Source organism: Tauraco erythrolophus, chromosome 6, assembly GCF_009769465.1.
Source record: "Tauraco erythrolophus isolate bTauEry1 chromosome 6, bTauEry1.pri, whole genome shotgun sequence".
Classification (NCBI taxonomy): Eukaryota; Metazoa; Chordata; class Aves; order Musophagiformes; family Musophagidae; genus Tauraco; species Tauraco erythrolophus.
In genome coordinates this window covers 66,963,391-66,977,777 of record NC_141470.1, presented here as the reverse complement: position 1 = coordinate 66,977,777, position 14,387 = coordinate 66,963,391, and the positions used below count along the sequence as shown (strand labels likewise).

Below are 14,387 nucleotides of genomic sequence, written 5' to 3'. Positions count from 1 at the left end.
AAGTAACTTACTGTGTCTAATACAAACACTCTCAAACCATTAATGATTGCCTCTGTCCAGTTTAAAAAACTCCCTCATTGATATTGGAGTGGATTTAATTACCTGAAATTTGGCACACCTTTTTTTTTTTTTTACAAATAAGGTCCGAGTTTGACCGTGGGGTCACTATGTCTTTAAATAAAAGATGATGATCATTTCGAATGGCAACCGGCCATCGGTGGGGTTTAGTGCGGAGATTAATTAGTAAACTTTGGAATGCGCTACGGCAAATGCAGCTGATTGGCAATAGCATGTGGAGCAGCAACTGGTGGAAAGCTGGTGCTGCTGAGCAGCAGAGGTATTTCCAAAAAGTCTTAGGAGTGCTGTGGTGTGCTATGCTTTAAATGGCACTGTGCTGATTGCATCAAACCACCAGTTTTCTATTTCTGCGGCTTAGTAAATGCACAGACTAAAGAAATCTGATGTGCCTTTGGAAAGAAAACAAGTTTTCCTATATTGTTTTGATGTGATTAGGTACACCCCATCAATAAGCAGTGACGCCCCTGAACATCAGTTTACAGAGAATTGTGGTTTGTCTGCATTGCATTTTGCGATTTTTTTTTTAACGAGGAAGACGAATGCGAAGTGTACTGTCGAATGCTGAGATGTGAATTATTCGAAACAGACGCTGAAGTAAATATGATTAATTCAATGGCTGTTGCAGTAAGCCATTTCTTAAGAGTTCTAGTCTGTTTTTAAAAATGATATAGATTAATTTGTGTGTGTGTTTGCATGATTTATAATTGCTTACTGTTTTCCTTTTAAGGTTTTAAATAGTGATTAGAGAAATCGGGAAACTTTTTCTGTAAATTAGCTTGCTAAGGTTGCTCGATCTATTTGGTGTGAGTAATGGACCCCATTACAGGTAGTCCCTAGTGGGACTATTTTCTCAATTTGTGTAGACCATGGGATTGGGGCCCAGGTTAAGATGATTTATGTGATAAATAACTGCTCTTGAGAGAGTACTTGGAAGCCCTGTACACTTCTTAAAATCTCTCTTAATGTTACTGTATTAATCTTTTGGTGCCCACCTTCAGTTAGAGAGGCATGATCAAGCATCCATTTAAATCAGTAGGAAAACTCACACCAATACCAGTGGGTGTTTGCTTCAGAAATGTCACAGAATCACAGTATGTCAGGGATTGGAAGGGACCTCAAAGGATCATCTAGTCCAATCCCCCTGCCAGAGCAGGACCACCTAGAAATGTCTTGTGCAACATGATTAGCCCGGTAAAATTAATCTTACTCTGTGTATCCTGAGTATTGAGCAGAAGTCTGCCCTTGTGGACAAGTTCATGGTATCACTGAAATAGATCAAAAATTTTAATACTACTAAAACTGGCAGAGGTGCTTGATATCATAAGATATGGATCATCTTGGCTTTGACCCAGGAAGCCCTTAAGCATGTGCTTTAAAATTAGGCATGCCTGTACACCTTACACCTCTTGGTTTAACTCTTAGCTCTGTTACTTTGTCCTTGTTGCGTTTCAGTCCTTAGGGCCCGTCGATGTGTTGTGACGGATCTGTGGACCAGGCAGTAGCAGATGCCAGAGTCCAATACCTGGTTATGAACTGCTCGACTTCAAGCTGTTGGAACGGTTTCCAGAAGGCCAAGGAGCGGAGACTGGAGTTGTCAGGGTGCTGGTTGTTTCTCTGGAGACCTGTTCCTGCAAGCCTCTGCTTCCTAGACCGTTGTGTTTATTGCCATAAGTAATTGCAGTGGAGCGGATGGGCTCAGTTTACGCAATCAGGTTTAGGCTTGCTTGGCTTTGCTGGGCTGGACTTGTGGGCCACAATCCAGACAAAGCAATCGGTATGTGACTGCTCCTTTGGCTTTGCAAGGCTCTTTGTGTGCTTAAAGCCGGGTAGTTTTCTGAGCTGTGTCAGCATTGCTCAATCTGGGTCTAAGCCCCAAGTAAGCGTGTGATAAAATTTCCTGATAGCAAATAGATTTGTTAGCTTGACATGCCTTTAAATGAATCCTGTGCATAAATCTGCACAGGATTGGGGCCTTGCAGGGTCTTGCAAAATGTTCAATGATAGTATTTGTAAAAAACTGCTTAACTCATGTCCTTTGCATGTTCGTTTGTTTGTATCTGTGTGTTTACATAGATAACAAACACCCACAAACATAAAAAGCATCTCTCTTAAAAACACAGTATCTGAGCACTGTAATCAGCTCTCTAATTACTGAGACTTGGTTATTTTTTAAAAACTAAGTCTGCTGTGCGTGTGTACAATATGCAAGTCCATTACGAAGCATTATGAATAATTAAAAGCAAACTGTAGCCCTTGACAGAAACAAATGTAGATGCATGCAGCGATGCATTATCCTGGCTGGGCTCTGGTTTGCTGTGACTCAGCTACTTGTATAAATTACGGAGTGCTTTTTGTAGTGTTCGACGGTTCCCTTTTAGTATTGGTCTAAATCTAAGATACGAAAGATTAAACAAAGTCTGAATTTCCTTGTTTTGATAGCAGCAGTCACTGCAACTCCCTGCTTTTGCTAGTGCCCTGGAACGGACTGGTGTAGCCAATGAGTAGCTGAGGCTGAGGGTTCAGGGATTTTATAAGGTGAGCTACTTTTAGGCTTTGGCAGGTTTTTTTCCTTGTAGGTCTCAGACACACCAGCTATCAATGCTCAGCTCTAGCAATGAATGTTTCAGCCGACACAGCAACAGCTGTGAAAAGGAGACGGGGAGAGAAAAGTTGATGCAGTGTTGTTTTAACTGTGACCCAAGATTAATGTGAAACCAAGGGAGAAAAAATGGTTTTCTCAGTATATTCCCAGTTGATTAAAGTTTATGTCCAGAGCTAGGACAAAGCTATTTTGGCTGGCGGTGATTTAAAGCGTTTGGTTGATTGTTAAAGCTTTTAGATATGGCCTCGCCATCTTTTGCTGAAAATATAATTTTCCTGAGATTTATACTTCTTACCTTCATTTTCTTTTTCCTGTTATATCTTGGACAGTTCAAAACAAAACCCCAAAAGCCCACCCTGCATTAAGCCCAACATGCTGTGAAAGCTTCTTGAACAGCTTGCCTTGGCACGATGAAATTAGTGTGATTATAGTCCAGCAATGGTGTGTGCGCGTGGGAAATACTACCCCTCCAAACTGTCAGAACTTGGGAAAGGAAACACAAAAACGCATTATTATTCATATGTGCTGTAGAGTTTCTGATTTGCTCTCATTGACTTCAGCGATACGGTGTCAGTTACCCCAATGCATGTAGCAACGGGTTTGTGTTTCATGGAACGAAGTGGAACGGCGATGTGGATGCACAGTAGCCCAGTGTGGCTGGCTGGATGGCTTCCAGGTAGATGGAGACTTGGGCTGACCGGCTTAGGAGGCAATTCTCTGTGGTCATCCAAAAATCAGCTCTTGCTGGTGAGTCTCTTAAGTGTTCGCGTGCGCTGAGTCAGTCTCTTGTATACCTGTGTGATTGTCCCGCTGATTAGACTGAAAAGGCTTGGCAAATCCTATTTGTGTGGGAAGCTTGAGGCAAAAACTTGCCTGATTTACTTTATTTAAATCAATATAATCCTGCTTAAGGCCTTTTGGAGAGCACATCTAAGTGAATGGTGTTTTAAGTTAACACAGTGTCTTTCGTGTTCACAATAAAAGCTAGTTTCATTTGAAAAGGGTGTGCTTATGTTTAGCTTATACAAACTTTTTGCCATATTAAAGGTGGAAGGACTCAATCCTCCTGTGACACAGAAGACACATCGTCTTCTGTGAAATTTGTGCTTAAAAGATTTAATATCTTCAAGTTTGCTTTATGATCAGCGATTCTTTGAACTCGCAAACAAGAAAGTGTGAATAACTTCAAATATCTGTTTGAAGTCTGATTCTAAGGAATGCTGATGGTGGTTTTGACCTTACAATGTGAAGTTTGATGTCTTCCTCAAAACTGCAGTATTCTGGCGGAAATGTAAATACACTCTGAGCTTTTTTTAGATATCTTTAAAATATACTCTGTCTCTTAAAGACAGGGACTTTATTCCAGAGATCCTGGCTATTCAAGCCATGGAAATGTATTTCTGTTCACAAGGGCCCTGATTCAGCAGCTGATCTCTAATGAGCAAAGCTCACTTGCATGTGCTTTTGTTCAGAAGACAACGATCTGTGGTGGTTCAGACTTGAATGTAACATTTTTGGTAATTTTGAAGCTTCATAGAATAGAGAAAGGGCTAAGGGTGGAAGCTGACTGAGATGATTTAGAGTTTTATATAAGCACACAGATCTGCAAGTTGTCTTGTTGTGTTTGGTTTTGAAAAGCTCTTACTAACTACTTTGACATCTCGCTTTTATTCTCAAACATCTGCTTTAGATTGTTTGCCATAAAAGTGTAAGAATTAATTTCGCCCTTGTTTTTGTTATTGCTACCAGAAACCAAACTGTTTTTATTACTTCTTACATAGGGATTTGGACCTTGAACTATTTTCAGAGTTGAGGAGAAAATCAGTGCATGTTTTATTTTATTTTTTTTCTTCCTCGTGTGTCCCCCCCAAGCTTACAGGTAAAGTTAATTAAATCATAGTTTTTAACTGCACAAAGATGTTAGGCATGGCTTGTTAAACTGTATAGTAAGCTCTACTTGGCTTTATTTGGCCCAATATTATAAGTTTTAATGGCATTCAAATGATCAGCACATTTTGGTTTGTTTCTCAGAACAGCAGCTGCCCTGAGCCAGGGTAAGACATTTGCATCATCTGTGGAGAGCTGAGTACGTATTTTACTGTATGGAAATCATGTATGAAAGTCAAAGAAATGAAAACCTTCCTATATGTTTAGTCCTTTGATTAACAAATGTTCTTAAGACTTGGTCTTGGGGTTCCTTTCTGTTGGATTACAGATTGTTGGTGTTGTTTCCCAAGAAGCAGTAAATAGCTATGGCATTGAGTGATTTCTTTCCCTGTGTCGTATGTTATTAAATTTCAGGGCATTCTGCTGATGTGGGTTCATCCAGGACTTATGTCAGAGCATGCAGTAATCTTCCTTTCTACAATGGAAGTGTTGTTTTTAAGGCAAAACTGTCTTGTTATAAGCCTATAGCAGGAAATACTCAGGCAGCCTCTCTAACTTGCTCGAAATCTGATGTTTGTGCTGCAGTTGCTTTCACAGCAGTTTTCTCTTTCAGAATCTGTGGTAACACTTGCTTTTTTTTGTTTGTTTGAATACAAACGTTTTAGCAAAAGGGTTCACAAAGGAGCCAGTGAATGAGATGAAACAGATGAGGCATCTCTATAAAATAGAGAAATGGGATTTTTCTGGGAGCAAGTGAAATTACTGTGTGATTGTATTGCTGTTTTGCTGCCAGCTTCTATATTCTCTAAGTGAGATTTTAGATTTTTCATGGCAGGAACTATTCCTTTTTCTTTGTACTGAGGATGCCGTAGATGTTTCTGGTTATTGTGCTTCAAGGAGCTACAAAGCCGTAGCCACCAAAACCAGAATAATGCAGTAGGCCATGGAAGTTCTTGGGTACGTGGAGGGACTCTTTCTAGAATGCTCTCAGGATCAGAGGGGGCTTACAAATAGTGTTTCTGATCCTGTGAAGTTCTGTGAAAGTGCTGCTAAAATTCAAGTGCCATTGGTAGTATATGCTACTTTGAAAGCTGTCGCGTCTGTAGTTCAGATTGCAGCATCATTTTGATATAGCCTCTTAAAACATAGATGGAAACTCACACGGAAAGAAACTAAACCTCTCTGGAAGGACAAAAGAGTATGTTTTGTGCAGATTAAAAACACAGTTGCTTCTGCCCCAGGGAGTTTTTTTGTTTAGTTAGACAAAATCAAGGTGCGTTTTCAAAGCAATGCTGTGAACTGTGTGTTACATCTGCCGTGGTTCTCTTCCTGTCCCCGGAATAATCAGCTAATATCTACTTGCTTGTGCTGCATGCAAATGAGGAAAAAAGCCTACAAACAAACTACTTTCTACTTAGTGTTAAAAGTGGTAATTTCTAAATATATTGCAAACACATTTCAGTTTTCGTTTAAAATTTGCCCACAAATGTAAACATAACCCACAAATATTGTGAAGGCGTTTCATGTACTGCTAATGCCCGAAGACACTCTCTTCGTTTTTCTACTTTAAACTTCAGTTTTTCTAATGCCTCCTTTTAATCTTTTTGCCTGTTTCTAATAATTCACTCTGATGTTTGTTCTTCCTGCTTTTCCTATTCTGTTCATACTCTTCCTTTCATCTGCCTTTATTGTCCTTTTCTTCCTATTTTATTCCTTTTTTTTGTCCCCGTTGCTATAAAAACTTCTCTGCTTTCTTTTGCCAGACAGTTATCAACCTTTAGCAGTCCCTCCTTAAAATCTAGCTATTCAAAGAATCTCACTTTATTTCTTCTTGTTATCAGGCAGACATAAGCCATGCTGAATGTGGTGTTCTGCATCTTTATCAACATTTATCTAGGTCTAGGCTGTATGCTCAGTGAAACAGAGAATATGGCTCTGATTTTCACATGCACTCGAAGTTTCTCATCTTCTACAGGCTGAGGTCAGCTTTCTGTTCGGTTTTGTTATTTTAAGTAGTCTTTCCTTTTAAATCATCCATCAGACTCTACATTCCTTCAAAACAATATTATATAGTTGTGGCTGTTTGAATGGGGGGGAACTGCTTTAGAGGATCTCAGGAGACAGCAGGTAGTAGAGGACAGTGATGTATAGTTGTTTGTCAGCTTCTGTTCTACTGATTAAGCAGCTAATTTTTGCAAGTTCCACTGTTCTCCAGGAAATCCTAAATATTTTTCTTGCATAGCAGAGGGATCATATCAATGTAACTCTCAGCTTTACTGCGACAAAATAGGAACACCAGTAGATTAAGCTGTACCAGACTCAAACAATTGTCACTGGTAGGTGAGCGATGCGCAGCTATTGCTGTGCTCCAACCTCCACTGCTGTGTCTGTCCCTCTCTTGATATTATGTGTCACAATACACAAAGTGGCATTTGTCAAATCGATTTCTATTTCACATCCCTTGAAAAATTAGCCCCTTAATATGGGTATTTAAAACAATATTATGTTAAAGCCTTTAATCCTGTAATTAGACTGGCTGCTGCCAAGCTTGTGTTTTGTTGATAGCCAAATCAAAATGATCAAGGCTCCAGAAGTCTGATGGTAGAAACGCAACAAAGGTTTTCTTAATTCTGCTTAATGCTGCATTGCTAACATAGCACATTGGGAACTGGCACAACAAACCGAACAGAACATTGACTTTGAGTCACCCGTAGAGAGACTTTGTCTCTGAAAACCAGGAAGAACCTGCAGTTGTACCTTGAGAAGGGCGATGTCAAACCCCGTGAAAGCCAAAGTGTAGGGAAAGAGCAACTGACATCGTCTACCTGGACTTATCCAATGCATTTGATACTGTCCCACATGACATCCTTGTCTCTAAACTGGAAAGACAAGGTTTAGATGGACGGACCGCTTGGTGGATAAGGAATTGGCTGGATGGTCACACTCAAAGAGTTGTGGTCAATGGTTCAATGTCCAAGTGGAGGCCAGTGACGAGTGGTGTTCCTCAGGGGTCGGTACTGGGACCAGTGCTATTGAACATCTTTGTTGGAGACATGGACAGTGGGATTGAGTGCACCCTTAGCAAGTTTGCAGATGACACCAAGTTGTGTGGTGTAGTGGACACGCTGGAGGGAAGGGACGCCATCCAGAGGGACCTTGACAGGCTGGAGAGGTGGGCCTGTGAGAACCTCATGAAGTTCAACAAGGCCAAGTGCAAGGTCCTGCACATGGGTTGGGGCAGTCCCAAGCACAAGTACAGGCTGGGTGGAGAATGGGTTGAGATCAGCCCTGAGGAAAAGGACTTGGGAGTGCTGGTGGATGAGAAGCTCACCATGAGCCGGCAATGTGCGCTGGCAGCCCAGAAAGCCAACTGTATTCTGGGCTGTATCAAAAGAAGTGTGGCCAGCAGGTTGAGGGAGGTGATTCTGCCCCTCTACTCAGCTCTCGTGAGACCCCACCTGGAATACTATGTTCAGCTCTGGAGTCCCCAACACAAGAAGGTCATGGAGCTACTGGAGCAGGTCCAGAGGAGGGCCACGAAGATGATCCGAGGGCTGGAGCACCTCTCCTATGAAGACAGGCTGAGAGAGTTGGGGCTGTTCAGCCTGGAGAAGAAAAGGCTCTGGGGTGATCTTCTAGCAGCCTTCCAGTACTTAAAGGGGGCCTACAGGAAAGCTGTAGAGGGGCTTTTTACAAGGGCATGTAGTGATAGGACAAGGGGCAATGGCTTTAAACTGAAAGAGGGCAGATTTCCATTTGATCTAAGGAAGAAGTTTTTTACAATGAGGGCGGTGAAACGCTTGCACAGGTTGCCAAGAGAGGTGGTAGATGCTTCATCCATGGAAACATTCAAGGTCAGGTTGGACAGGGCTCTTAGCAGCCTGATGTAGTTGAAGATGTCCTTGCTGATTGAAGGGGAAGTTGGACTTGAAGACCTTTAAAAGTCCCTTTCAACCCAAACCATTCTATGATTCTGTTCTGATTCTATTTTAGCCGGTTATATGGACACAGGCTTTCTTCTGAGACATTAGAGAAATGGAGCTTTTTGGCAGGAGCTTAAAGATAAGTCTGGTCAGGTAATTACTTGTGCCAGAAAGCTGTGAAGGAGAATTTTGGAGGCAAGTAAAACTGGTGGTGTGATTTAGCCCACGTCACTCTGCAGTTAATTTCCCAGGTACCTGTCTGCATGTAGCAAATCACGTACATGTGATTGTGTTTGTTAATAGCTGCTGTGGTGCTCTTGAGCTCTTGCTGTGTTTCTGCCATTCCTAAGGCACATCTTTTAAATCTCTTTTGGCATCCAAAAATCACATAGAATCATAGAATGGTTTGGGTTGGAAGGGACCTCAGAGATCATCTAGTTCCAACCCCCCTGCCATGGGCAGGGACACCTTCCACTACACCAGGTTGCCCAAAGCCTCATCCAACCTGGCCTTGAAAATCAAGTTACCGGGGGAGGGGGGAAGGTCTATATTTAGTCAGATTGTTACTAGGCATCTGAAATCATCTACCCCAGAGAGGAAAGGGGTGTGAACCTTGTATCTCTTGTCCTGCCACTTGTGGTCGGATTCTGGTTTTGAGATCGACAGGAAAACTTACATTGATTCCGATGGTTACTGTCAGATCATTTATTCTTTTTCTGTCTCGCAAGTGAGGTATCCCCATAGCACTTTTCAGAATTGAGTAAAGAAATTAGATTTATTGTTGGTTTTCAAGAGCAGAAGAAAGAGAGTTGGTTTCAGGTATATAAGTCTTTGGAAAAGCCTCACTGGCATAGGAATTTTAGGGTAAAGAATGGAATTATGCATTTTAGTTTGACATTTTTTGTGTTTATTTAAAAAAGCTGTGGAAAACAGGGAGGGTAAAGGTTAAAATAATATTAACTGAGCCCTCCAAATCTATCAATTTCATTCTTCTTTTCCTGAGTATTACTGTAGTCAAAGAAACTAGTTAATCAGAATCAGAAACCATATTCGCATTGCTGACACGGATTTGTCGATAGTGAATTGGGAGAGTGGAAACTTAACACAAAACCACCCCAGCTTTTGCCTCAAACTGCATTGCCTACAATATTTGTACTAATATTGTTCTGTAAGAAACTCTATTCACACGAAATCTTTCCAAAACCTGAATTCTACTGTGAGCTTAACAGTAAAATAGTTTTATAAGACTACTTTTATTGAAAACTTTAAGGAATTTATAGTATTGTTTTAGCATTCACTTGAAAGTAACATTTGGATAATTACACACTGAAATGACAGTGTATCAGAAGGGGTCTTTGCGAACCTTCACGTTGCACTGCACGCAATCGAGAAGCAATGATGCATGTGGGAACGGGAATCGGGATGCATTTCAGCGGCGTCATGCCCTGGCATCCCGCAGTACCTGCTTTCTGTTCGACTGGCCGTGCTCTCCTGGCGCCAAGCTGGGGAGGGTGACCTGACAGTGAAGAGAGTTAAATAAAAATCAAATTGCTGCAAGCTGACTTAGAGACTTAGCACATAAATGTTCCTAACATTGTGTTAGTGCTCTGTTCTGGTAGTGTGGTGATAGCAGACCCGACTAAGTTCCTAAACAGGGAGGAATTAAGAAAGCAAAAAGATTGGCTGCATCATCTAGCCCAGCCGCTTCTAGTACAGAAACGTGCTTTGTCTGGACAAGTTTTAATGACCCCAATCTCTGGCTTCTGTCTCTTGCCTGGGGATGTTTTTGTGGCATAGCTGTTCCTCCTCTTTCCCCTACTATTGCATTTTTGGTGTCAGTCTCCTTTCTCCTCCTCCTTGGCACTTGAGAGATTTCTGAGAAGACTGTCAGTCATTTCCTTGCTGCCGAGGGAAGGAGGTGAGGGAAGGCAATGTCGTTTTTGGGGACAGAGAAAGGGAGAGATGACAAGATGGGAAGAAATGTGAATGCTGCACCTTGAGCTGGCGTTTCTGGACCCTGCATGCTACAATAATCTGTTTCTGTTAGCAGGCAAATACTGGTATACCTGGCTTTAGCTGCTGAGTCCCTCCCCAAACCCCTGTGTGAAAGGTGCACTGATAAACTATAATTTTAGTGCTCCAATAGCTGTGACTTTTCCTAAAACGACGTTGTTTTTTGTTTAAAATAAGCTTCTTGTCACTGCAGGGGCAGCTCTTCTGTGTATAATTGATGCCTTATTTTTTTTTTTAATGCCATGTTGTATCACAGTCTGAAACAAAAATTGGCTACTGCTTTTGTTTCTTATTATTTGAACTGAGAGATGTCTCAGACAGTGTTATCTGGGATAGTGAAAAGTTTATCAGCCAGTCAGTTTTATTTGTAATGCAAAGATGTTATTTAACCCCCCCTCTCAATTTAATCCTGTATTTCTTTCGTCTAAAACCATACAGTACATGAATGGAAAGTCAGTTGCTCACAAATCTGTCACTGTGCAGTCTTTTACATAAACAAAGTCATAAGGATAAGCAAATGCCTTCCTTCTAATTAGCAGTGTGTTTTGTGGTTCCATACATTCCAAAACATAATAGACAGCTACAGTGCCTAAAATAATCCCAGAGAAAACACTTGTATGCCACAAAGATGGGGGGGGGGGGGGGGAGAGGAGGCAGGAAAATCTGTTGTCTGTGTTCTTGGAAGCCTTTTCTATCTCCATTTGGATACTGTCAGCTTCTTTTACACAAACATTACAGCATCCAAGGGGAATTAGAAATACTTACCCATGACCACAACGTCAGATCTTAGGTTTGTCAGGAGAAAGCAATGCAAAAGCAGAATCTTGGACCCGCTGCTTTCATTTTGATTTTAGCGTGCTGATAAATGCCTCCTAATGCTGGAAAGAGGTAAGGCTGTCTGTCTAGGTGGAGTACAGGAAATTGAAGAATCTTACATCATAGATGTGAAATGTTTTCTGAATCTGTAAAGGTGCTGTCTAAGTCCTGAGTAACAGTTATTGTCTCTTGTGGTGTCTCTGAGTTACACAACCACTTCTTCCCTTCTACCAGTCTTCTATGAAATGGTCCCCACTTAAGACAAGGACACCAAACTTGGATGATACTGGTCAAATGGTTTGTAACTGGCATAATATTGGTTAAATCAAGCCTTTTAACTTCAGCAAGAGTTTTTGTAAATGTACCTTAGCATAGCATCAGTGAGAAGAGGAAAGGCAGAACTTTTCACTGGTGAGTTTCCACTGGTTTCTGTCCCAGCCTTTTGGCACCGATCTGTGTGCCATACCCAGCGTTGTGAGCACAGTGTCATTGGTGCAGGGCTGAACAAGTTGGAAGCCCGTGAGCTTAGGAGCCTGCATGGCCGTGCTGCTGTACTTGCATTGTAGGAGTCAGTGGTGTAGATACAGCCTGCTCCTAACCAAAACATCTACAGACCAGGCGTGACCCCCTTTCAGGTGGGAATGTGTGTTATAACTCTTACACTTCCATCTAGCACTTCCCCAAATCAAGGCAGACTAAAATCCAGTTTATAGGAAAAAGTCTCTACCTAAAGGCCAGACAGCTATAGGGCAGGAACAACAGCCGGTCATGTTTGGATTCCCCCCCACCCCGTTGCTAAATGGAATGTAATCCATGTTTCTAAAGCCCATCAGCTAAAGTTGTGATTCTGAGAAATGAAAACAAATGAGCTGTGTCATACAGCTGCACAATTTCCTTGAGGTACAGATCTGCTGGCTGGACACAAACCAACGCAGTCCTTTGGCCATGCAAAAGTGCGTACTGGTTCCTAACGCTTGCACCTTGGCAAGGATATAGGTGAGAAAGAGCCAGTGCTTTGAAACTGATCTTGATGAACCCGAAATGAACTGCCAATATTTAATGGTGAAGATAATTACCTATTGGAACAACTTGCCTAGGGGATATGCCTGGACCTTTATGATCTGAAATCTTGAAATCTAGATTGGACACCTCTCAAAAGAAGGTGCTTTGGTTGAACTGTCAGTCCTTGGGCTTCGAACAGGAACACAAAACATCCTGACCTGTGCTGGACATGAGGTCAGACCAGCTCAAGGATGGACGGTTTCTATACACTGCTCCTGTTCTGATGTTCTGCTTCTGCCTCTGGGCCACCACAGTTTTTGCAATGCTGCACTTCACAGCAGCTCCCTTTGCAGTTGAGTTGACCATCTAGAGAGTGAATGACTATTGTCATCCCTTCTGACCTCTGGCACTTTGGGAACCCCGCAAAGAAAGGAAGACAAAAAAAATGTTTTCATCCTATTCTCCCAGGAGTCCCCAGACAGAAACGGGCATCTGTAGCATCATAATGATGGTGGGGAAAGAGGCTTGTGATGAGCCCGGTCCATTTGTTGGTAGCTGTCCCGTGTCTCTTGGCCTATGTTGGCAGAAGTCTTTTTTCCTCTTCAGTTAATTTTGACCCAGCGTCCCACCCTAGCAGCCTTTAGCTTCTACTTGAGGGAGTAGATGCTTACATGAGTGGCCCCAGGGAAGTGATCACCAGTGGGAGCCAGGGTTATGCACAGCATTACACTGTGGAAAGCTTCCGATCTCCTGTTGCAGGCAAAAACAATACTACTACTTTCCTAAATTCCTGCATTTTGCAGATGTTAAGCTCAATTTCTACAGGGGAATCCAGGCTGGTTTGGGGGGGCTCATAGTGCTCTGTCTTTTTGCTGCTGCTGCTAATTTTTGTGAGCACCATAGAATACAGTAGAAAATTGAAACTGTGTGAAAGATCAACAAATCAGTGTAGAATGTCACGCAGCAACATCTGTTAACTTTGGCTCTATCTCATATCCTCCTGACCCCTCCTTTCCAGCCACAAGTCTCCTGTTTTGTGAGAGCTCGGAGTGATAGGGTCTTGGAGAGGGGGAGGGAGGAAACGTCTAGCTGTTTCTCAGTGGTCTGAAGGGTTTGCAAAAGTACCATCTGGAGTGAAAGTTTTATGTTTGTGTGTTTCTATATTTTTAGTTATGAAACAAATGGGAATTTGCTGAACTAATTAATTGTATTGTGCTGGAAAAGTCTATCTTGAGAGCCATTACATATGGGAGCTTACAAAGCCTGCAGAGAGAAATGAAAGCGACTTCCCTTTCTAATTAGGGCTTTCAGGAAATTATTGATTACCGAATCAAATCGTGTTGCTCAGAGACATTTGTTTGATGTTACTTCTGATAAACGAAATTTTTGCCTAATGATTTTACTAGTGACACTGGAAGCAGCTGCACTCTCTAATGGTAAGCCTGCCTTCAGTAAAACTTCCCCCTTTTCCTCCTATCTTGTCCAAACAGTTACAGCTAATGAAACATTACTTCCAAAACATAGATCCCGGTAAAAAAAGTTAAATCATGAAAAAATGAATCATATAGTCGACAGTATGCTCTCAATGGGGATGGTCTTTGTCTGGACCAGGTTAATGGTACAAGCTTGTTCTTGCATTGCATTTAAAAAAAGTCAAAACAAAACTCTGACCTGGTATGTAGAGATTTTTTCCTTTTTTTTTTTTTTTTTTAAAAAACAGGGTCAGCATATTTCACTAGCTCCCATTCAAAAGCTAGAGGAAGCTTTGTATGAGTATCAGCCTCTGCAAGCGGAGACATATGGACCACAAGTTCCAGAGCTTGAAATGCTGGGAAGGCTGGGGTGAGTAACACAGCAAGTTTTAATTCCCATTTCATGGCATTATAGCTGAGACTGTTACCATCTTTAGTTTTCCAGCACGTAAGGGTCTTTTTTTCTTTCTTTTTTTTTTTTCTAAGGATCTTAACGAAATATTAGACTTCCTGCCCAACCAACATTTTGTTTGGGTGGATAAGCTGAAATTTTTGGTCCTCTAGTCTTTATAGATCTATTGAGAGCTGGACTGG

General features: G+C 41.7%; 1 protein-coding gene across 4 annotated transcripts in view; it reads left to right on the top strand.

The window, feature by feature from the left end:
• The window catches only part of MNAT1 (MNAT1 component of CDK activating kinase), a 131,809-nt gene that overhangs the window by 76,238 nt on the left and 41,184 nt on the right, over nucleotides 1–14,387 (top strand). For all 4 annotated transcript variants that reach the window (XR_015222196.1, XM_086612718.1, XM_086612714.1 and 1 more), the window contains one exon: nucleotides 14,042–14,163. Coding sequence is in view for 3 of the 4 variants with exons in the window: in XM_086612718.1 (XP_086468844.1) it covers nucleotides 14,042–14,163 (122 nt within the window). In the remaining variant the exon portion in view is untranslated. The remainder of the gene's footprint in view (nucleotides 1–14,041; nucleotides 14,164–14,387) is intronic.